Raw genomic sequence first — 24,318 nt, forward strand, 5'->3', positions numbered from 1 at the left:
CTAACCTGACCTGAAGAAGAACATTAGATTTCAAAAACACAAGAAACTACAGGGGTGGTGGTAAAATGTTTGAGCATGTATTGTTTAGTCATACTTTTTTCTTCTTTTTTTTTTTGCACTGACTCTGGATCACAAATACACCTGCAGATCTTCCACAGGGTGGCAGTCTATACCACAGTAAATGTTCAAGCTTATCACAGCTCGACACTGTGGTTTCATATCTGGGTTTGTCACACGCCAAATTACAGATTCGTATAAGAAGCATATTAACGGTTCAGGAGTTTAATCCCACCTGTGCTTTATTCATGTGACATCACAGGCAAATTAATCAGAAGCAGAGATTGACTTTAAAGAGATATTAAAAGGTTTATTACAACAACTTATCAATTCAAATTTTATACAGAACTTTCACATTACAAGTACACTTTCAACACAGTATCACACCCCTTTTTTTTTTTTTAAATTTTAGCAATTAAGCCAAAAAGTAAAACAAGTAACCAAAGTTTTCACAACTCAAGTTGTAATAACTCGTTTAATTATATTTATCTGAGACATTATCAAATAAACAGTTAAATTCTCGCAGAGAATTATTATCTCATGCAGATAGCACATAACAGTAAAATCATACTTTAGGAAAACAATGAGTTAGCTTCTTGTAAAACTACACAGTAGTAAGCCAGTACAGACTAAGAGAAAAAGGCAAACTGACTTCATGGTGTAATTTGACTTCTTACAATTATTTGAATGAAATGCTCACAATTCTTACAGACTTGCAGTAGTTTAATATACATGATGTGATTCCAGTTCACATCTCAATGCTTTTGTTTTACATGACGACCTATTGAAAGAAAAAAATGCATATCCTAATAAGACTGTTAAGGTCAGTTTTTAAACTGCTTACAAAGTTAATGTAATCAAAAAGGCTCAGCTACTGAATCCAGACAATCCTATAAAAACAAAGTACATAATACCAAGACAGATCACGTACAACGTATCGTTGATGTTATTTACAATGTTTTCTAAAAATGTCACCTAGAATTGCAACCATGAAAACAGCCTAATGTCATTAAGTGCTCCGCATTAGACACTAAAGCCATTAAGAGTCACTTATAAAGCAGAGACAGTATACAAAGCAGGAGATCTCCTCTACTGAGACCCTTAAAATCGGAAAGAACGGCAATCAACTCAAACTAATCTGCATTAAAAATGTACTCAAGTCATTTATACAAAAACATTAATGGCACTGAATGAAGTCAACATCACCATGATTGAGTAATGGAAAATAAGGTACTGCAATCCTACAATCACTGCTTCAGGAACAATCAGACTACAGATGGAATGTTAATGAAATAACACACGTTTCCTAATCGGCTCACCTCCAGAAGACTACCCTACAGGCAGAGGCGAGCTCACACATTCAAATTGCACAACTACAGCTGACCTCACTCACAGAAAATCAGTCAAAGTTCAAATCTGATTCAGACATTTACGTTTGTGTGATGCGACAGCACTTTAATCTACTTCTAAAGGAAAACAAAAACAGAGCTGCCTGTACTTAATGTACGGACTGTCTTTAAAAGTAAACCCGTCATATCTCTCAAATATGTGCAAAATGGAACAAAGTAAAGTTACTTTTAAATAAAAAGTGTCAGTTCTACTTCATTGTAAAGATAGTGCTTACAAAATGTCGTGAAGACGAAACAAGAAAAACTGCAAAATGAGCCACGGCACGCTTTGGTACGGTCGCTAACGATTCGCTGATCAACCGCTGAAGCTGATCGCCTTTAAATTAAAAAGAAAAAAACCCCATAAGATTAATAAATAAGTCACACAAATACAAAAAAACTCCAAACACTTAAGAACCACGTGTTTTACATCTTACACCTAAAGTGCCTATTCTTTTGTCTTCATCAGTTCCAGAGAAAACATTGCATTTTTAAAAGCATTGCCTATAAATTACAAAATGGACAAAACATAAAAGAAATCAGGAATAAATTAAAAACAGTACGGTCCGAACTGAAGCTCAGAGAGAATCCCTTTGCTCTGCTTGTCAGAGAGACTGTAGAGGCGACGGCACTCCGGCGATGACGCTCGGGCACAGTTTGGGACGATCAACTCCCTGAAGGCTGAGACTGGTTGGCGCCCCTCCGCGTTTGGCTCTCCTCTGTGCTCTGATTTGACGCGGTGGCGGCAGCGCCGGACGGGGCGGAGACGGCCGGGGTCGTGGAGGAGGAGCTGACCCCGTTGGAGGTGCTGACGGAGCTGTGCTGTATGGCCTCGCTCTGGGGGCTGCTCGGGACGGACATCTCCTCGCAGCTCTCATCTTTGTCGGTAACTGCAACGACGTCAGAAAAAAACAGAAAATGAGGGTTTGAGGAGCAGCCGTTTTATTTTACCGGATACTCTTCAGAAGGCTTGGGCTAGCTGTGTCACACAGGCCTAATCAGATGTAAAACAGCTATTTGCATGTAGCGTATGCAAACTGTTTCATTAATCCCCATAATGCTACTTCTGCACCCCTTCCTTTAATTAAAGCTCCAATGTCAATTTAAACCCACATCATAAGGGTACATTAGATTCTGGGGCATGTGGCTGTGTTTCCCATCCCTAACTGCATTCTCATTTGTTTTTTGTTACCTTGCCAACTACTGCAGCGACAGATGATTACAGCACCTGATTTTAATGATCCTCACACTGGAGAGTAGGCAAGACTTGGAGTCGAAATGCCACCAGCTGTTAGGCAGTTGCATTGAATTAATTGGATCCTGATGGAAAAAAAAAAGACTCCACTCTCATGCTCTGTTTCATAAAGGAATAAGGAGCACAATGATAATTAATATTGCTAATGATATGAAGTCACTTGTGATGGCACTTTGTAATTAATGGCTGGGTTTCGTACTTGGGAACGTAAAATAGAAATTCCGTAGCAGGAAGACGCAATTAAAGAGCGATACAAATGTCTCCACATTAGAGGTTTCATCTGCCTTCTTGGCTGGACTTTGACCGCGTGATTTAGTGCGAGCGAATGTCAAAGAGCCATAAACTCCCTCGCTGCTTTACTGCGCAGAAGGTCAGCCTCGGAATAAATCAGCTTGGTGGTTTTTGTTTCATGTTCAAGTGAGCATTATTGCTCCTAACAACGGCAAGTGCTGGCTGCCCGATATTTCATAATGCTCTAAAATTCTGGTTCCCTGGACCGACAGGAGCTTCTTTCCGCTCTCTTGGTTCCTGAAGTGGGGTTCACTGTAGACAGATGGACAGCTTAGTGTGCCAAGTGAAAGCATGGCCTGGCTTGTTTGTGGGGCAGTCTGGGTAATTTCCTCCCACCTGCCATGTCTACGCTTGGGCAGGACGATGAAGGGTATTACAGGTTCTGGAGGGCCAGTGTGGCCTTATGGGGTATGTAACACTGAGAAAACGGAGCGCTTTACATGACTCACTCACAATTAAATAACGTGCTTTACTAATTAGCAAAATAGTTTATTTCAGTGATTCTCAGCTGGGGTGCTCAAGCCCCAGGGGGCAATTCTGTTGGTGTCGGGGAATATGTGGAGGACTGTGGAGTAATCTGAAATAAACACAAATTAAAAGAAAATTACCTCTTTGTTAATGCTGCAGTTTTAAGTGTGAGAATGGCAGTTAGCAAGCGAGGAGAGATGTTCGCTATTAGTCGTGGATGGATGGACCGAAATATCTCAGCAGCACTTAGTAAACAGTTCAGTTTTAATACAAAAGCAGCTGCGAGAGAGAGCTAAAACCATCACAGGTTAAAGTTAGTAAATGTGACTGTTAAACACAATTCAGGTTAGTTTACTTCTGTTTGTGTGTTTCAACTCATCCATTTAGTTAAAACTATCACAGGAGGAAATAAAGTAATGTCTCTAGCCAGTCAAATATTGAATTGTTCAAATGAACATATCTAGGTCTTTAGCAGTGTATCATTAAGTATCACAATGTGATATATAGAGACTAACCACTTTATTAGGTACAACTTGATAGTATAGCGTTGGTCCCCAGTTTGTCTTCAGAACTGCCTTGATGATTCAAGGCATAGATGCAATAAGGTGCTGGAAGAAATTTTGTGCTATACTGACATGACTGTACTCATCACATACAGTTATGAGTACACTGACTTTATTGTCAAACAGCATGTCATTTTCAAGAACCCATTTTCAGATGATCTCAGCTTTGAGACATGGTTCACGGTAGAAGCAGTCATCAGAAGTTGTGTACCCTCTAATCATAAAGAGACAGACATAATCAGTGACTATGCTTGGGTAGGTTGTAGTGTTTAAACAATCCTCACTTGATGCTAAGGGGCCCAGTGCGCCAAGAAAACATCCCTTACACCATTACACCAACAACCTAAACCTTTGATACAAGGCAGTATGGATCTATGCTGTCATCTTGTCTACACCATGTTCTGACCCTACCATCTGAATTTATGAATGAATGGAGACTCATCAGACCAGCCAACATTTTTCCAATCTTCTATTTTTCAATTTTGGTGAGCTGACAGGAGTGGTCTTCTGCTTCAAGGTTCAAAGTCATCAGAGATGCTCTTTTGCATAATTTAGTGATAAGATATGCAGAAGAGCTTTAGCTTTGGCATCAACGAAGGATTTTTGCCAGAGAACTGCCGCTCACTTCAGATTATTCTCTGTAAACCCTAGAGGTGGTTGTGTGTGAAAATCCCAGTAAGATTGGCAGTTTCTAAAATAGTCAAACCAGCCTGTCTTGCATCAGCAAAGTAAATCCCCTTTCTCCCACATTCTGATACTCAGTTTGAACTTGAGCAGGTCATCTTGACCATGTCCACATGCACTGAGTTGCTGCTGTGTGATTGGCTGAAGAGACGGTTGCGCTAACGAGCTAATACAGTGGCTGTTTAGTGTAATTTTGTGTTGATGCTTTGTCCCACAACTAATGAAAAACTAGTTTAAATGAACACAAGGGTGTTATTTTTTTAAGATGGACATCAAAAACTATTGGGAATCTTTGTATTCTGCCATTCAATCAGAGTTCACCTTACTTCCTTTCACTCTCATAATAGTTGGCATTCCTTCTAGGATTTTTGAAACTCAAACACACCTGTTAGCATGAACCAAATTAATAAACTGTGGTATTAGAATAAAGTTCTATTTTTCCATAAAGTGTAACAAAATGTTGCAAAAGTGTTTCACAAACGTGTTTGCTGACACCCTCAGCAACCATGTGAGAAAGATGACCCACTTTATCTGTGGATTCTGCTAAAAATGTCTGCACCAAATGAGACTTGGCTATGACAGCCCACTCTAGCCTGGAAACCATCAGTCCCATAATGCACATGACATGCGTCTGTGGGATGGTTAGCAATAAGAGATGCATAATGAACAGTGGAGCTTGGTGGCCACCCCACAATGAGAATGGTCTGCAGCACTGTCAAGCTTGCTGCTTTAATAGACTCATTTCAGTGGCAATCATTGTCAATACAAGTCAGCAGAGGTGTTCAGAGCAGTGGAGAAGTGACTTGGAGCCCATTTGCTCTGGCTGCATGCTGGCTCATCTGTGAAGGAAGGTGAGTTATGACCAAAAAATCAGACTGACAGAGCCCCGGACTGGGGAAACAAAGAAAAATAGGTGATATATTTCTAAATGAGACTTTGTGATGATGCTGTACAGTCCGGGCTGACAACAGCAATTTGAATAAATAAATAGGCTACAAATGGCACACTCTTCTCGCTTATTCAAATATCCACTAAAACGATTATTGTAAGCTAAAGATGTTCAAACAACAAATAAATGAATGCTTACATAAAAAGCATCCTTATCATCCTTTATAATTCAGTTCCTGGCACCTTTTTTTCTCCTGAACATCCGTCCAGACGCACTCAGCAGACATTTAACTTCATCTAACAAATGTTTATGTTGGTATCAAATGAGGAGCAACTGCGAATACCACCTGTGGCCTCTTCACGGGAATGGGACAACAACGCCAATGAGAATTTGTCTCATACACCAGCACCCATAAATATCCAAACTTTTGCAAAGTTTGTCAAAAACTAACAGAAGAAAGGAAGCCAATATGTCAACGGCTCTTTTTTGTTTGGCCACACGTCCTTCTAGTGGTTAGCCAGAGCTCATTTTTAGACACGTTTCTCCAAAAGCCTCGGGCTGAGAATAATGGAGCATTACTCACTGTGATAGCCAGATTTCTTCTGCATGACGGTTACAGGGCAATCTTTATGAGCCAGAAGAAGCTGCTTCAGCCGAGCCACTTCGTTTCTCAGGTCGGTGACTTCAGTCTTGAGGAGTGAGGAGACACACAAGAGCGATCAGTGAAATGGCCACCGGAGCAAACAGCATGCCAGATATATAAACGACAGGTGCACACAGATCAAATCCTACGAAATGATTTTCCAAACTAGATAAAAGGTTAGCTGGTAATTGTGTAAATGCAAATATTATTAATGTTTTTGTTTTGTTTTTTATTCCTGTTGTAAGCAATGAGCTAAATGGGGTAAATATGAGTTCCAGGTTTAGCAAAGCTACACAATATGCTACAGTGGGAATGTTACTGCAAAAAAATGAACCCCAAAATCTGCATATATACACTATAATAAATTCACATATGCATGAAGACACACCAAAAGCAACTTGAATGTGGCTGTGTGCCTTCTCTATATGAAAAACTCTATCGCTAATGAATTATTACTGGAAATGCAGAGTTGCATTTTAAAGACCTCGCCCACACGACCAGTCAAACTTCTAAAGACTCAGATGAGAACCGGTGAACACAGGGGGAAGGTAACAATACAACAAATGAATTCAGAATCAAGTATGCACTTTTTCATTTATGTATTTCCTGCACAATAATTATGAGCCTTCACTGGCTAGCGACCAGCGCATTTGTCAGAGGTAAGCTGTTCGGATTGTCAGAGCAACTTTGTAGATGTTGCTGAGATTTACGCTCTCGCGTCGTTACAGCTCCCGAGGGAGGTGAGGATTTCTGCATGTCGTAAAAGAGAGCCACATTACGTTGAAGGTGACTTTAACTGGATTTAGAGCGGCCAGGGGCCCACAGAACACCCAATGGCAGATTTAAGCTCGGGCTCTTCTCCTTTAAAGGACTATGGGTGGCTTAATCTATTAGTCTAAAAGCAGCCAATTTATTTGATTCCATCTGTTTAGTCTAGCTGGTTTTGGCAGGGTTGAGCTATTGTAAGACAGATTTAAACACAGCTGGAAGGAGCGTATGTATCACATCTAGCCAACACTGTATTCAGTGTGCTTCCACCATGACCGCTTTCATTTACAGGCAATAGAAAACAGGCACTATTTTCAAACGTGCCTACTAGTTCACGACAGAGACAAACATGTGCCAAAAATTCCAGCTCCAGTAACGCCAAACTGCGTCATTTTATGACATTGTATTTTAAACGGTTACTAAAATGGACTTTTGAGAGTGAAAAACTTATCTGGAACTTTGTGATTTAATCGAAATCGAGCAAATGGGCCTTCGGTGATGCTGGAAGCTCTGTGAGCTGCCTGGTCTGACACCTCATTAAAAAGCCAGTTAAGGATGATGTTAAAATAATTGTGCATCATTAGAGGCAGTTTTGCTGATCAGCTGGGCCATGTCAGCATGAGTTTAAAAAAAGAAAGCAGCACCGCTGATTAATGCCCTCGTATGAAGCGTCCTTTCTTCTCAGCCACATGTTGTTCCGTTTTTTTTGCAGTTAACAGATAAAAACTCTTTGATTTCATAACCTTATTCACTCACCTATCCTTTCCTTTTCATCTGCCTTTATTTAAATAAAATCCTAAGTAGCGCCGCCTGACAAGTGCTGATAACTTCTTTTTGAACCAGACGATATTAACAACGTGAACCCATTTATTTTCCGCTGCTGTGTATTCCCTCCTCCACCCTGCACATCTTACTCTGCTTTCATAGAAAAATAAGACAGTGAGCAAATAAACACCACATCTCATTTAATTGTCTGGAACACCGATGTGCCGCACCCCCGGCTCACACTTATCAACAGAGACAGCAGATACATGAACTGTTTCGAACTTGTCAGCATCAGATCCTAATTGCTTCCAGCGAAATGAAGGTTCAAAAAGACACCTTTCCCTAGGAGATTTTTGAGGCCATTCAGTAAACTGCTGAGACAGAAGCGAAGACACGCTTGTGTGCGGCTGACATCTGGAGGATACATCTTTATTGACAGGGACACATCGATGTAAAGGGCTCACACACCGCTGCTGTCACACGGCAGCTCTTCTTAATCGGCTTTAATGACTTCATCACCGCAGAAGGGAAAAGTCTGTGTACGGACGCATACGCTAACATCGTACAATGACAAACAGACACCACAGAGTACGAACACGTACATACACAAAATGACACACTAATAGATCTGAGCGCACAATAAAGAGAGACGAAGGTGTGGTTTGTTTTTGGGGTTTTTTACATGCAGCAGATGAAAGAAATACGTAAAAAGCACCTGTAGGCGTGCGTTCATGGAGGTGAGGTCCTCAGCCTTCTTCTCGAGAGACTGGACCCACACCTTCCTCTTCTGCCTACAGCGAGAAGCTGCGGCCCTGTTCCGCTCCAGGAATTTACGCCTCTTCTCGTCGGGGTCTTCGCTCGTTGTTCTGCGCCGCCGACCCCCTGTGCTTGGTGGGTTTGGTGCAGGGGGCACCGGGGAAGCCTGTACAACAACAACAACAACAATACTAATAATGGAAAGTACAATTGGAAGTGGTCCTGCTACTGAGTGACCACTTTGCCATCACTCTTTGCCATTAAACACAACAGGAAAGGGAGATTATTCGTTTATATTCTGCCCAACTCTGTTTGAACAGCTGATTGTTGTGTCTGGTGGACACACTACACAATGTCAGACTTTTATAATGTTTATTTAGCACTAATTAGAAATGTCAATACTAATATTTGCATTGATATTTATGATGTATAATTGTATTGATATTTTGACTTCCATACTTGGTGTTTATACAGGTAATCGCACACAATATTACACAATATTACACAATATTAAGATTTACCCTCACCCTGTTACCTGTATGAACTTCTGCAACATTTTAAAACCAAAAGACATGGCAGCCGTGATTAAATACTTTAATAAGCAACAAAAATGGATGATCTCTTTGCATTAGTCTACATTCAAATATAGCTGAAGATTTAAGACACACAAGAGTAGCTTCTTATATGAAATATTAATAAAACAATAAACTGTGAAGATATAAGTACTTACAGGTGTCTCTGTGGTGGAGGTGGCTGGCTGCTGCAGAGAATGTGGAGAGGGTGCCTCGGTTGTGGGCAGGTGAGGAGCCGGAGTAAGGATTGCGGTCGGGGCTGGAGTTGGGGTTGGAGTCGGGACAGGAGAAGCAGGGGCAGCGGTGTGTGTTACAGCGCTGCTTTGGATTTCACCACCATCTCCATTGGTTACCTGAGGAAGCTGCTGGCTTAATGTGGCTTTCAATTTCTGGAAACAGAATTTGGCAAAGCAGGTTAATAAAAACGAGCACTGGTTAGTACAAGAAGGAAAACATTATGTAAAAAGCAAGTGATGTAAAAAAGGAGGCCATATGGTCTGCTAACGTGCACATTAAAAGGTGTAGCCATTAAAAAGTTGTATTTCTGAAAAATTCACTGTCTATCACAGTGTGATGTACAACAGAGCACAAAAACTACGGATTGTATACTTTTACTTTTACTGGGAAAAATGAAAGGTTACTCATGTGGACCAAAATTTTTATTCTACAACATATCAATAAACAAACTAAAATCTTTCATTTACAAAAGCATCCTGATATTTTGTCTTTGTAGACTTACAGGATAGGTTCTCGTTCTTAAATGTGGCTGTATGCTAAGATGTTTTATAGTACAGGGTTATAGTTGGACACTTGGACCCCAGTCTCAGTTCTTATGTAATCTGGAACAAGTTTCCTTTCTTCTCAGCTTGCAGCTGTAATAATTTATACTATAACTAACCAGTCTGTCTGTCTGCACTGCTCACAAACCCCCCTTCACAGTCCCGCTGCACTATGCTGCCTCCACCGTGCGTCACTGTAGAGGCGTTGTTAGTCAGGTGACGGTGGCTTTAGAAATTTCCCTAATCTATTCACAATTTCAGGTCTACAGACAGTTTCTATGATTTCATAGCTTGGACATGAGCTGTGATACATTTCAAAGATCAACTTCAGGAAACAGGACCGGATCATGAAAAAAGATCTGAATACTTTCTAAGAAAACTGCAAAAAAAAATAAAAAAAATCCTTTATTTGTCCTGTAACTAAACACCAGTTCTAGCCACACTGCAGTAAGCTAATACAACACATTACAACATTAAAATGTTATTTATCTTAAAAATAGCCATATTTGAACTAGTGGAATACTGTGTCAAGTTACAGCACAGACCTCAACTTGCTAAGCATGTGGTCAGGAAACATTTGGGCTTAGTGTCAATTGATGATATGAAGTAGCTACAATATTTCATTTGCTTGCTGTATAGGTAGCTAACACATAAGCCAAGGTCTACAGCAGTATCAATGAACTTACTGGACCAGTGATTTCATGTTGGACCCATACATTGAGTTTATGTACAAACTGTATGAGTAATAAAATAGGTACAACAATGTAGTAAATAAGTAGTAATTAATATGGAATAATATAATAAAACAGGGTATTAAAATGAATAACGTAAAGAGGAAAATTACTATGAAAGGGTTTCAGAATGTTTATGACATTTTTAGAGCTATGCTTAAAATTTACTTGCATCCTAAGCTTTTCAGTTCCCGCATTCTTAAATTTATTTTGCACATGTTGAAACGTGATCTGGATAAAACTATTAATAAAGGAGTCTTTTAACACTACCTCTAACCATGTTACACACAAACAATCCCTGCAATTCACAGGTCAATTCCTCTAGTATCAAAGACGCAAACAAACAAGGTGAAAGTGAATGAGCCTTTGGAAGCAATAACAGAGTGAGAGGGAATGCATTTACATGCGAAAACAGAGGACCACATTATTCTAGCAACTACCTTTGCCAGACCAATCTATCTACCAAATTAGTTTATCGTGTAATACCCTTCCAGAAGCTCTTCTGGCAGAAACAAGATATTATTCTCTTGGAATGGCCCACAGAAAGAGGGAAAAGCCAGTCAGATTCATATTTCATCTCTGCCATGGAAACCTCATCAGTGTAATAACCCTCCATCTCATGGGTGTTATTCAACCATCTGCTACTATATTACTTATCTTTATTTTGCAACTAATTAACAGCATAATCTTCTAAATTCAGCAAGTTAATTATCATTATTGTGGTCTTTGCAGCATCATCAGTCCTTGTAAAGTGCCGTCTCCGCGCCCCCGGAGAGCTAGGTGGGGGCGGGGAGCGGGCAGGTTGAGCTGGGGGTCTGTTTTCTTGACGCAGGCTCATTAGGTGTTTGCTGATGAGCTGAGTGCGGTGGGAGGCGCCGCGAGTAAGAGGGGGGATGCAGGTCAGGCAGGATTCTGCTGAACAAAAGGTTCCATGCAGGGTGAGGCCGACTTAATGTGCCTCGCTGAGCGTGTGCCAGGATGCCCCCAGCTGGCTCTCGCAGGTAGCCCCCCTCTGGTTGGCCCTTGTGACGGCGTGCTGAGCTCAACGCTGTCTCCGCGTTTGTCATCTCCATACCCCATGATCCCCGACAACTCCCTGCCCCTCCCTTTACTCCTTCCTCTTCCTCCTTCTCACGAGTCAGGATCAATCCTACCCTCCCAACACACACAAACACACACACCTCCTCTCTGCAGTTTAGCTGCTAATTTCCAAAGGCGGAGCATGCTGCGAACACTTACAGGTTCTGTGATCCGTGCTTCATCACATTGCCACTGATTTCCCACATAACACTTTGTATCTCTGCCCTTCAACTATCACTGTTAATACAGGACAACAAGACTGCTGCGACCATGTTCTCCCTACAGAGAGATATCTGAAGCATTTTTGGTTTTTTGTAGATGGATTATGTTAAATTAGCGGGGCAGGCACAAGTGTTTTTATTCTGTTCCTGATTAATTCGCAAATTATTTTCTCAAATAATTGATTAATCATTTATTTATGTCACAAAATACTGAGTAAATCAGCCAATGGACACACTGCACATGGAATAATAAATCATCTGCACCATTTTTTTGATACCACAAACCCAGTTCTGCTCATCACTTATGAAGAAAGCAACCTTATTGTCTTATTGTTACTCATTAGACTCTCTCATTACCTTGGCTGTTATCACCTCTCTCAAATGGGGAATAACAGCTTCGGTGTGGAAACAACATTTGATGTAAATTAAAGAAGAGATAATAAATACCAGCTTTGCTTCTGACTGGGCCGGCTGAGGCTGTGGCGAGGGAGGTCCTGGGATTCCAGGGACGTTAGGCACTACGGTGACAGGTCTGACAAGCTGACAGCAGACACACAGACACAAATCAGCACAGAGAAAATTAGTCTTCGGCAGTAAAAAGGCACCCAGTGCTCCCCCCACAACGTAAACATACACACACATACACACACAGCCATGGCAGGCTCTCAGAGTTTCCTCATATCTCAGCCTCATTAGGTTGGATGGCCTGTTATTTTGTGGAGGCAGCGCCACATGGAGATGCAGTGTGCACGCTAATGAACCTCTGCCTGCCTGCGTGAGAGCATATGGACAGGGAAGCTGAAGAGAGGATGGAGAGACATGAGTCAGAAGGCCAGACTTGGGCCTCCTCTCACAGCCGCTGACAATGAGACAGAGGGAGATGGGAAGAGCTGGGGGGAGGGGGTTTGATCGAGTGAAAGGGAGGCCCACTGGTGGCTCATGTTCTCCATCTACTTTTGCCCTCCTTTACTTGTCAAAGGCTTTCCATATCCCCACAGACCAGGAAGACAGAGGTTTTCCCTGCTGTGCCTCTATCAGGAGATAATCGACTGCTGCTCAGTGTTCCACATAGATAATCAGGACTACAGCGAACAATAAGACAGGCAACCACATGGGAGAGTTCAAGAAATACCAACAAGGCCTTCATTTACAACATATTTCTAGATGACACGCAGCCACGCTGTTCGCAAAATAAACGAGTGGCATCGTCTATGGCTTCCACTACAGGCGCTGATTTTGATTGTACAAGAAAAAACAGGAGTAAAACGTGCTGGACAGAAGCCCGCTGCACCTCAGCCAAATCCTGTGTCTCTGCCACAAGTGAACTCTAAAGTCCATTATTTCAGTCAGCCTCTCCAGCTTTACACTGACTGCCAAATCTGAGGTGCCAACGTTGTAAACAGTCCCTCTGTCCAACTACAGCAAAAAAAACCCCAAACAAACAAAAACAACAAACAAAAAAGAGGTTAATTTAATGTATCGCAATAGCTCAATATCAATGTCATCCGAGAGGGATTTAAATTGTAATCACTCGCGTTGCTGTCCATTAATGTTTGAAAGCAACAGTGGAATTCCTGTGTTTTCAAGTTAAATGGAAAACAACATTTCACATGTAAACTGGTGATCAGTCGAGCATGAAATCAATCGACTCATTTGGTGAAAACAAATGCTTTCGTTCATTAGTTAATTCCTTCTTTTCCATGGAAACAGCAGTTGGCGACTGACAACCGGGCACATTACATCTGCCGCAGAAGCTCAAAAGCTGCACAACAGCTACTAAATAAACTTCACAACAAGATTATTTCAGTAATAAATAGCTCTGACTCCTCTATTTGTCCTGTAAATAATGGTTGCTGCGCGTTGATCCGTTTAATCAAATAAACACCAAAATATTCAGCTTCTACACAAAAGTGTTTTCACACATGAACTCCGGAAAATGTCGGGATAAACACCGTTTAAAAATTACTTTTTTAAATACAGCATACGGCATAAGATAATTTCCTTCAGCTGCATTCTCACTCCTTGAAATACTCTGTGTGGTTTCGGTGGGGGAGCTGCCTAACTGGAGCATGCAGGTAACAGGTACTAGACGACTACCTGCTAGCTGTGAATTCACAGGAATATTACCTGTGCTTCTCACATCAACACAAGACTTTGTATCACAGAGCTGGCAGGTTAAGGGTAAAGACTGGCTAACATTCACATTCACAAAAGCACCTCTGCCAGATGATATCAGGAAAAGTTCTGCCCCGTGCATGTGTGAAAGTAGCATAAAAGCACAATGAAACACAATGCTGACAGAATATTACTGGGCATAAAACTTACAGGAATTGTAGTTGGAATATGTACACTTGAGCTTGTAATAGATGCAGGTATAGCAACTGGCATGGTCTGGCCATTAGGCAGCTGTAAGAGCACGGGGAAGGTACCAGACACTGGGCTGAAAGAGGAAAGAGGGAATCACAGTGAGGCAAACAGTAAGCTTTGTGATTAACACAAAATGGAATATGTCACAAATTAAAGACAGGAGCGACTACAAATATACAACATGATGTCATATTCAGGCAAACTGATGGAAATTAAGGTGTAATCAAGACAAAAAACAAACAAACAGAAAAAGCACCCGTAAGAAAAAGAGTCAAACAATATCTTCAAAAGATCCAGTATTACTACTATATTATGACCTAATAAATGACATCAGTATTGCCCAGATATTGACTTCTGGTAACAAATTGATTTCACTGTCAAGAAAACACACAGGGCTTCACTAAATCATCTGTGTCAGGATTTCAAATATTAAAGAATATCTACTATTAAAGGGAAAGGCCTCTTGAAGCCTTACTGTGAGTACAACAAGCATTTAGCACCTGATTCACTGACCGTCTATGCCAGCGAAAAAATCCTGTTTTAGCATTAAGTTTGTGACTGAAAGGTGCTTCCCTTTTAGAGAGAGAAATCTGAGAGGAGAGTATTTCAATGAATTATATAAACATGACTTATTGTGGTTTGTGGCATACACTATTTAACTCTGAAATAAGCATGCCTTTTTCAGTGCCTGACATAGCAAGGATAGTTGTGTATAGGAGAGTTAATTTAGGATAAATTGGCTTGGGGTGGGTCACTCAAAGCTTTGGGTGCACGTGTCAAAGTTTTGGCTTTCTCCTGCAGATCTTCACTGAGAGCTTAAGGTTCAGTGTCAAAGGCTGTGACTGAGACTCTGACTTTATTTATCTCCAAAGTTGGGAAATTACCTTGTTATAGCTCTCAAAGACATAAGTTCAATAAAATGAAGCTCGGAAAGTTTAGAATTTCCACAAAAAAGGGAGCTCAGTTAAAAAGGAAATACAAAAAAAGTGATGAGCTCACAAAATTAAAGATGACACAATAAAGAGCTCAAATCTAAAATGAATGCAAATGAATCAGACTTCATCCTTGTATCAGAACATATTAAATCTCCTTCAGCCGTCTTTCTTTTATCTGAGTTTCTAAGCTGTTTCTGGAAAGAAACTCATAAAGTGCAAAGCCCACAACCTACAGCTCCTACTGTGTGCCTGTGACTCCCACTGCTCTTGGTACATCACACTGGTCATTATTAAAATGAAATAGCTGCATCTGTGTTCAAAGATGAACAACATGAACACTGTTAGCAGATCACCTGCAGAACTTTCCACGCTAATTTGTCCTGCTTAGTAAATCATGTGCACAATAATGAAAGTAATGAAGGTGCTGCTATGTCAATTTCATCTGCTGGAGGAAAAGCTGCAGTGTGGGTTTTTATAAACTGATTAACTAAAAAAAATTTGTCTTTCAAGAGACAAAAGAGGTTGCATGGACTAACATGTGGGACATCAGCAGGAAGAAAACCATTCCACTCAGTACAATTGTGAGTGCAGTTAGCATTTTGCGACCGACTGAATGACGTTTTCTTTGGTTAGCCTTGTGAAAAATAAATAAATAATTCTAACTAGGTTTTGATTTTGGCTCTCTGCCAAAGACGATAATCAGAGGATACTGGAGCAAAATAAAGCACAAGACTTGCTGTGACGGTGATGATTATGTGAAAACCCCGTTCATGTTTTTTTCTCTAAGTCTCAGATTTTTCATCGATATTTGTATATTTGAGCAACACTGATTTTGTTCTTCAAAGACGGAACTTAGAGCCAAAAGAAAATCTTCCTGCAGAATGCAAATAAATCCCAAAACAAATAAGCACATGCCTCATGAAATATGAGCTCACCATGGCAAAACTGCACAAAAATGATTTGGAAAAGGAAACGATGATTTAATAGAACTAGGATCTTAAGAAACGGACACATTTGGTTACTTACACTATAGGCCTATTAGTAGATGGGACTTGGGTAATAACAGAGCTAGATGTTGGCGATGGGAGAGCTTGCTGTATTACAACATTAGCGTCTGAGGTTGCTAGGAGTACATTGGGAACTTGGAGGGATGCAGGATGGACTATAGTGGATGTTGGCAGTGAGGCTGGCTGCAAAGATAAATCCTGGAAACATCATAGAAGATCTTAGCTGAATGAAGTGTTTAACTGACACCAGATTACTTGAATGTTTCCTATAATAAGATGCTGTTACTCTTTCCTCAACATCAGGAATAAATAATATGAGCAATCAAGTAAAAGGTATTTGTCTGAATCCAACTAATATTTGTGTAGTACTGCTAATCTTTTCAGTTTTAGTGTATTAACAACAGAAGAAGACAAGTTAAGAGTTCAAAATTAAATTATATTAAGCAGAAAGTCCCAATGCTTCACAAAGCGGATTTGCAAATTTCTGATCGCAGGAGTAGAGAACGTCCTTCATTAGAGCGTTGTAAATGCTCTATGGTTAGAAAAAATGGCAGAGGCAGCTTAAAGTGCCTACCTTGTCATCATTTGTAGTAGACTCAGGATGAGGCAGAGGGCTATCTCGATGTGTCTCTATCACTGTGGGCTCCTCAATTTTGTTGCGGATGATAGGTGTCGCAAGAGGTGACAAATCCAGGGGTAGCTGTGGAACAACAACAAGCCCAAAATGATCACAAGAGTGAACACAGACAAGGCTCAGATGATCTGCTTACACATTTAACAGCGAGAACCACCTTTTTAATTTCATCTTCAGTGGCTTTTTTGAAGTCATGGTCAAAAGGACTGGCGAGTTCATTGAAGAGCCCGACCTCCTCGCAGTTCTTCAGGAAGCGAGTAGGCGTTGGGGTTTGGTCTGCAAGGGAGGAAACTCTTGAGCACAGAGACGGAAATGTAAAGCATCCATCACCTCTGAATATTCCATCTAACAGAGCACTCACCTGCAATGATAACACTGTCATTCCGAGCAGGGCCAAACTTCAGGGTCATCTCATGTTTGTGTTTGTGGACAGCCAAGTGGTCTTCATTTGTGAATCTCTATGCAAGGTTTCAAAAAAAAAACAGCAAGTGTGACTGATGTGATTGAAAGAAGTCTTACTTAAAACTTAAAATTTTAATTCTGACCAATAATTTAGTCTTCTACATCATGGCTGGATTCTAGCTTGACAGCTTTACGGCCTCTAATGTGTGGCTGTCGAAACTCATTATAAGCTTTAACTGCGAAAGCTGTTATATAATTGTGCCCAACCTGTTTAGTTTTATGAGTATTGACTAAACAACAGAAACAAATCCTGCTGACCAAAACCACGAGCAACTGAGCAGCAACAAAGCAACTCTAATGTTACTATGAACGTAAAGCAGACCTGACTAAGTAAAATGGACTCTAACAAACACTGGACATTGGACTTCATGAGGTTAGATAGCACGATCTACGTATGTACTTATCAGACAACTCACTGAGTACAGCAAATACACATCTAACACCTGTGACACACTAGACATGCCCTCAGAACTGTGAAAAGGATCTCAGGACTCTGAAGACCCATTTATATACATTAAGTCAAATTAAGCATCTCCAGATATTAGATGAGCAGTAAGTAAATAAATGAAGAAGCTTAGTTTGATCTATTTAGTCACGTTAATTTTTGTTTTGATGAGCCAAAATACTTTATTTTTCTAATGAATATTTGCTTGTTTCCTGTGCAGACAAGAGGGAATAATTACGAAGAAAAATGAAATTTGAAAAATGCAGATTATCATTGCTTATTGGTCAAATTGTCATTTAAATCACTGGCAATGGTATTTGCATACATTTCACAAGTGGAGCATCTTTTTTTAGATGACAGGTTGTGAGTCTTTTAGGACAATTTCAATACTTTTTGGATTCAGTTCATCTGAATTTTATGTATTTTAGCACAAAAATTAATTAGTTAAGTGTAGATTTTGACCAAAACCTACACTTTAGTGGGTTTTAGATCATATAATACATAGAGTATGTCAAAATTACTTTAAAAAAATCACAACAAAAAACAGCGCACCTGATTACCAACTAGGCATTGTGATTAAGTTCCTTAGAGCCCCAAATCAATGTATATGAGTAGGTGTTGGGAAGTGTACCCTATTATTAATGTTTCCAGTATTGTTATGATGGGATAGGTTTTAAACTTAGCTATTTAAAACCATTTTTGCTTTAGTTTATAATGTGCTCATATGGCACTTTAAAAAAAAACTGTTTGGGTCAAAATACTACATCAATGAAAAAGTGACCAGTTTGGAATGTATATATCTATGTATATCAATGTATATATATTTTTTTTTTGGTGGGGGGGGGGGGGGGGGACGACGACGTGGAAATGTGGATCCAGTTATGTTCATCTGTACAGTGAGATTTATGAAACACCTGTGATCAAAACTTACCTGTCCACACCCAGGAGCAGTACATAGGAAAGGTTTATCATCACTCATATTAAGGAATTCCTGTTACCTCGCCCTGAAATAACAAAAAAAATAAATAAATAAATAAATAAATAAAAGATATATATATATATATATATATATATATATATGTAAATAAATATCACACCTGCAGATATGCAATGATGTATATTTCAAGAGCTGACGGTATACAAATAGGGCTATAGCAAATAATAATTAGTGAGAATAAATGTAGCTCATAAATGTGTAAATACAGGGTGGTTGGAGGATGCAGTGGTTAGAAAGCAGAGCTGGAAATTTGGACAAAGCCTATGGATGCAGGGCGGCTGCTTTGGTTGTTTACACTCGTTGTCATCATAAAGAGGATTATCGCTTCACTTGTTTTGGCACAACAAGCGACTGAGCCACGCATCCAGGGCTACCATCATCTGACAGCTTCTGTGCTGTAAATATAGCAGCTCATTTTTAACAGACATCATACACATGAACATCTCACTATTACGTTACTACATATGTAGCGCTCATCTCTTCCAGTCGCTTCCACGGAATAGCCTGAGCCCTGCGTTAACATACTAGCGTCGCCATATTAGGAGCTAAATATCACTGTAAACAAAGGAGATGTCAGCGTTTGTTTCGAGGCTGTCTCGTCGTAACGGAGCACGAGTACCTCACGGTCCCAGTAATTATGTCTTTTACCACAGCTTTTTACTCATTCGCTATCAGTTTATGTGGTCACTTACCCCCTCAGCCACAACCCTCGATTTCCAAAATCCCACGGTCGTACTAAAGCATCGCGAGAACAGCTATGACTCTTCCGTAAACGTCACATTCGGACCGACGAGCCACATACACTTTGCTCTTGTTCTGTCATTGACCTTCAAGTAGTTTTGGAAAAGAATTAGGAGCAGACATGTTTTAAGGCATATAAAATATCCTTGCTAACAAAAGTCATATTTCTGATGTTTCTCCTTCCAGAAAATTACTGATTTAGTTTTCAGTGTTTTCTGGAGGCTCCAACTTAATCCCTTTATTATTTTTTATACATAAAACAATCTTTAATCATTTTGTTATTTTCATTACTATTATTTTTAATGTTGTAACCTTCCAAGATTTTTTTTAAGCGTTAAAAAAGTAACAGATCCGATATGTTATCTGACCAGAATCCTTTTGTCACTGCTGATGCTCAGGACTTTCAAGGTTTTAAACATGATTTTAGGCAATCTGTGAAAGGCTCCGGTCCCCCATGAGCTGTTTTGGATGTGTGAGAAAAAAGGGTGGATATAAACCATCCCTAGTTAACTGCACTAGTTGACAATATACACTCCATTTTGAACTATATATATATATATATATATATATATATATATATATATATATATATATACACAATATATATCACCATTTTATATTGTTATACATTTGGATCATTTTTTTTTTCATGACAAGTGAAAAATATTACCTTATCATAGTAAAGGATTGTACAGCAACGGTTTGGGTGAGCCAAATCTTAAACTGAGATATTTAAAGATCACCCTTGACAATGAATGTTAAGCATTTCTGCTTGATAAGTGACTTAATGATTATCATCTCTGGCATTTAAGACTGATTTCACCTCTTCAAATTTAAGCTCAGCCGGTGAAAGCAGCCAACAATAAAGGTGTAATGACTACAATCTGTCAGCTTTTGAAACCGGGGGCTTTCATCACAAGTCAAAAAATTTAAAACCCATTACTTAGCTCAATTAAAATCAGCTAGATTTATTCAGTGGCATTTACAAAAGCAAGCACTCACTTGCTGCCTGAATACAATATTACTTAAGTGCAGCTGAACCAAAAAGTCATTAAGGTGGACCCCAAAAAGCTTGCATGTTATAGTCTATGAAAACAAGGCTGAGTAATGGCAAGTCTAAGCACCTGCTTCACAGAAAAGATGACATTCATGAAGGCCAAGTGCTTTCTGTTGTGTTAGCATTTATAATCCAGACATAAAAGTTACTGCCATTGTTAAATAGTCAAACACATGTATTTTAATCACGTAATTTCTTACATTTGTACAATACATGTCTTGGCTTTTTTGACAGTGTCTAAAAGACTTGAAAATGTACATTTCCCATGACACCAACACGGAACAATTTTGGTAGCCACAATAAAATATGTAGTCACATCTGTAATGAAAATTTTGTCTGACAGCAGAGTTTTACATAGCGAACAGGATAAGGAAAGCCACCATCAAACAGAACAGTCCCATGGCTTCAGACAGGGCGAATCCCAGGATAGCGTATGAAAACAGCTGCTGCTTCAGAGATGGGTTCCTGCAAAGAAAGGAAGAAAATAAGCCATCAGCACATTTACAGAACACACAAGGAATCCATTAGCATTATAGTGAAGAATAAAGACACTGAAATTAAAACAAACCTAGCATAGCCAATGATGAGACTACCAAACACTGTCCCAATTCCAGCACCAGATCCAGCTACTCCGACTGTGGCGGCTCCAGCACCAATGAACTTGGCGGCAGTGTCAATGTCCCTGCTGATAGCGCTGGTCTGGAAGCCTCTCAGTGTAGCCTGGCTCAGGGGGCTCTGGGGCAGCAGAGCAACACTGCTCTGTAACAAGAGAAGAGGCACTGTAAACACTGTCCTTTCGCTGCCCGCCTCAATGTAAACATCAGTTGACATTTAAAACAGTGTGGCAACAGATGACAGGAGTAATATAGGAGGCACAGTCTGAAATTTAGGGAAATTTTAAGTAGTTCTGTCACACCATTAATCAAAAAAATTGCCATTTTACAGGCAAGTTTTAAACGTAAAGATAAACTACAGAGCAGAAATCCGCACATAAAGGTTGTACTATTTATTGCATGTGTGTTTTAACTTGTATTTTATTTCTTTTAAAACTTTGATCTGTTGCTTTTATTGCTTTCAGACACTGCAGACTTGCATAGCTGGTCTTTATCTTTTATGGTAAGCACACAGAGTTTACGTATTATGAAATGTGCTATACAAAATTGACAGTGGTAATTTAGGTAATAATTTCCAACACTGCACTGTTAAGAAGGGCTGTAGAAGTTGCAGAAAGCCTGCATTTCTTCTTACCTCTGATTTGACATCGGGCCTGGACAGCACAGAGGCAGACAGAGGTCGGTAAAGAACCCGGGAACCAGCACGGACCTGCAACAACAACACCAAAAACACGAATAATGAGTCCAGATAAACAATTTACATGAATGTATGCTCAGTATCACACAACACATGTGCTTTAAGAGTGGCAACTATTCCCCATTTGTGGGTTTGAAGGTGGATGACTCCTTGAATGTCACAGTGTAATTCATTGCAATGTGTGACCTGTGGCACTTAGTGATGACTGCAAGTAGTATTAAAAGTTTACTGTTGAGCAATGATGTTGGCATATTACAATAAAAATCCAGTGAAAGTTAGCTAACACCCATTTGTGTTGTCATTCAAACTGGTTAGCCTCCAAAACCAGTATCATGACCTTGGATAAAGACACTCCAGGATATATGTACGTGCAAGCTGGCAGCCCAAACGCAAAATGTCACCATTTCTGTATTGTTTGCAAAGTGCGAGGTCTTGTGCACTCTGTCTGCGCCTTGTTCTGCTAATAGAAGGCCTAAATGACCTTAGCTAGCGGCCATAATGGGAGCTACGTGCTAAAGGCTAACGCAGGATTATAGATGCATTATTAACAATTTAAAAAAATCGCATGCGTAAATTTCATGAACATTGCACCCATTCTGCTGCCATTAAAAAAGGAATGTGAATTACTGGTTTAGCATTAGCCGGCTAAGCTCCCGGCCTAGTCTGATACCCTTGCAGGAAAGCTGTAGTCAAGTTCAACCAGAGGCCCACCGGCTTTATTAGCGACATTAAGAGAAGTCCGACTCAAAGAAACACACAGACGAGGAGAAACTCACCACAGCCGGCGTGGAGACGAACTTAGCGCAGGCGTACATTTTCTAGTTTAGGTAGTTTTAACCGGTTCGGTCAAATCTGGTTGAATCCCGGGTTTCTCTATGGAGGGAAGATCGGAGAGAATTAAGGTCAAACGGGTGTAAAAATGCCCAGTAGAGAAAATAACACCATTCATAAGTGCATTCACATCCGTTCTGTATGCTATCCTCACTTGCGCACTGCAATGCGAAGCTTAAAGAGAGGATGAAAAGGGATTTATAAAGATACGCTTCTCATTCAAACTGCCATTACACACTTACCGACTGCAGAGGTCGAACCACAGTGGAAGAGTGCGCATGCGCGATGGGGTGTTCGTAAGAGGCCCGGATGGTGACTGGGACGGTCGTTTCAATGAAACTTTATTGAAAATCAGCCGGGAAGAAACTTTATCAATAAAGTTTAAGTACGTTTTGTTTAAATTTTAATGTGAGAAAAAAGTTCAGATGGACATTTAAAAATGTTTTGTACTATTTGAAATGGCCAGTTCTACTACATTCAATGTTAAGAAATCAGATTTTTTTTAAAGTTAAAAAAAAAAACAATTACATTTACCTGCTTTTCCAATTCTTTCTTATCACCAATCACTGAGTCTGAAGCATTACTTGATCATTTTCTATATTTTTTAAACAGGTTTATGACATTACTTCATGGATGTAGCGACAAATTACTTCATTACTGAACAAAATCATGTAATTAACTAATTAACTCAAATAATTAAGTGGTAATGCTAAGTGTTTGAGTAGGGATACTTAACATCAATCTATCCACTCTTAAATATTTATGTGTACCCACACACATCCTCAGTCCAGCTGTGAAAATGAGTGATATTTTTGTTTAAGTGCAGATACATCATTAGTTTCTCTTTCTCTCGTGTAATATATTTAAATTTAGCACGGTCAACACTGTGAGACCATTTTTCAGGTAGAGGTAGAATTCAACCCCACATTTCAGCATTAGTTTTTCTCTCATAACAAAACCTGCCCGCTGCTGTCCACCTCTATCACCTGTTGTGGTGTGAATTTAACACTCTGTCCAGGGGGACTGATGACTAGGGCCTATCTATGCTCCTCACAGGCTGATGTTGGAGCTGCAGGCTACCAGCACCAGGCAGATTTGTAATCGTGATGAATGACTCCACAGCAGCTGGTCTGTGATGGAAAGGTAATGAGCATGGGGAGCATGCCTTTGCTGCAAGCTGGCTTAAAGGAAGGAAAGTCCCACTGGCTCCTCAGATATGATCTTTTCAGTTTTACAATGAACATGAAACCACAGATTTCTGACCTCATAACCATTGAGTGGGATCAGTCAGTAGATCATATATGTACCAGAAACACAGAGGAAGACAGTGACAGATTTTATGCATTGACAAACCACATAACAGCTGCATGCTACTCCATTCTATTGTACTGTGTTGACTCTGTTCTGGTATAATTCATTTTATTCTGTTATGTACTATTCCCTTCAGATCTACAATTGTACTCCTGTTTATTCTAATCCATTCCGTTTTATTTTGTTCTGTTCTATACTGCTGTATGCACTTCTTTTTAATGATATTCTGTTCTTAAATGTTCCATTCTGTTCTATTTTATATCTTTATATCTTTGTATTTGATCAGAATCTGTGACCTATGTTTATTTGA

The 24,318-nt window shown here is 39.9% G+C and overlaps 2 protein-coding genes across 3 annotated transcripts; both read right to left on the reverse strand.

The window, feature by feature from the left end:
- Positions 1 to 346: 346 nt before the first annotated feature.
- Positions 347 to 19,543, reverse strand: atf2 (activating transcription factor 2). Its single transcript, XM_084907634.1, has 12 exons — positions 19,450 to 19,543; positions 18,692 to 18,764; positions 17,215 to 17,311; positions 17,011 to 17,129; positions 16,794 to 16,919; positions 16,239 to 16,417; positions 14,236 to 14,350; positions 12,358 to 12,450; positions 9,258 to 9,488; positions 8,487 to 8,693; positions 6,179 to 6,284; positions 347 to 2,335 (listed from the first exon to the last, which is right to left on the reverse strand). The coding sequence occupies exons 2-12, from the start codon at positions 18,737 to 18,739 to the stop codon at positions 2,112 to 2,114; spliced, it is 1,545 nt and encodes a 514-aa protein (XP_084763760.1). The 5' UTR covers positions 18,740 to 18,764; positions 19,450 to 19,543; the 3' UTR covers positions 347 to 2,111.
- A 903-nt stretch (positions 19,544 to 20,446) lies between these two features.
- Positions 20,447 to 23,055, reverse strand: atp5mc3a (ATP synthase membrane subunit c locus 3a). Of its 2 annotated transcripts, none has more exons than XM_084907635.1 (5): positions 22,940 to 23,055; positions 22,643 to 22,739; positions 21,804 to 21,878; positions 21,124 to 21,314; positions 20,447 to 21,020 (listed from the first exon to the last, which is right to left on the reverse strand). In XM_084907635.1, exons 2-5 carry the CDS (start codon positions 22,679 to 22,681, stop codon positions 20,906 to 20,908), a joined length of 420 nt encoding a protein of 139 aa, XP_084763761.1. In that variant the 5' UTR covers positions 22,682 to 22,739; positions 22,940 to 23,055; the 3' UTR covers positions 20,447 to 20,905. The 2 variants fall into 2 exon arrangements, with proteins under 2 accessions (XP_084763761.1, XP_084763762.1); XM_084907636.1 differs by lacking the exon at positions 22,940 to 23,055 and adding an exon at positions 22,852 to 22,930.
- Positions 23,056 to 24,318: the final 1,263 nt, after the last annotated feature.

Source organism: Perissodus microlepis, chromosome 16 (assembly GCF_051167445.1).
Source record: "Perissodus microlepis isolate ML-2025 ecotype Zambia chromosome 16, ASM5116744v1, whole genome shotgun sequence".
NCBI classification, from domain to species: Eukaryota; Metazoa; Chordata; class Actinopteri; order Cichliformes; family Cichlidae; genus Perissodus; species Perissodus microlepis.

Excerpts from the sequence above, each read along its gene's own strand:
- atf2 (XM_084907634.1), bottom strand. The coding sequence starts at position 18,739 with ATGAGTGATGATAAACCTTTCCTATGTACTGCTCCTGGGTGTGGACAG. Across the intron at positions 16,418-16,793 it reads CTACTACAAATGATGACAAG|GATTTATCTTTGCAGCCAGC; the intron begins GTAGGCACTTTA and ends TGATGTTTCCAG. Across the intron at positions 8,694-9,257 it reads CCTCCACCACAGAGACACCT|GCTTCCCCGGTGCCCCCTGC; the intron begins GTAAGTACTTAT and ends GTTGTTGTACAG.
- atp5mc3a (XM_084907635.1), bottom strand. The coding sequence starts at position 22,681 with ATGTACGCCTGCGCTAAGTTCGTCTCCACGCCGGCTGTG. Across the intron at positions 21,879-22,642 it reads TCGTCTCCACGCCGGCTGTG|GTCCGTGCTGGTTCCCGGGT; the intron begins GTGAGTTTCTCC and ends TTGTTGTTGCAG. Across the intron at positions 21,315-21,803 it reads GGCCCGATGTCAAATCAGAG|AGCAGTGTTGCTCTGCTGCC; the intron begins GTAAGAAGAAAT and ends CTCTTGTTACAG.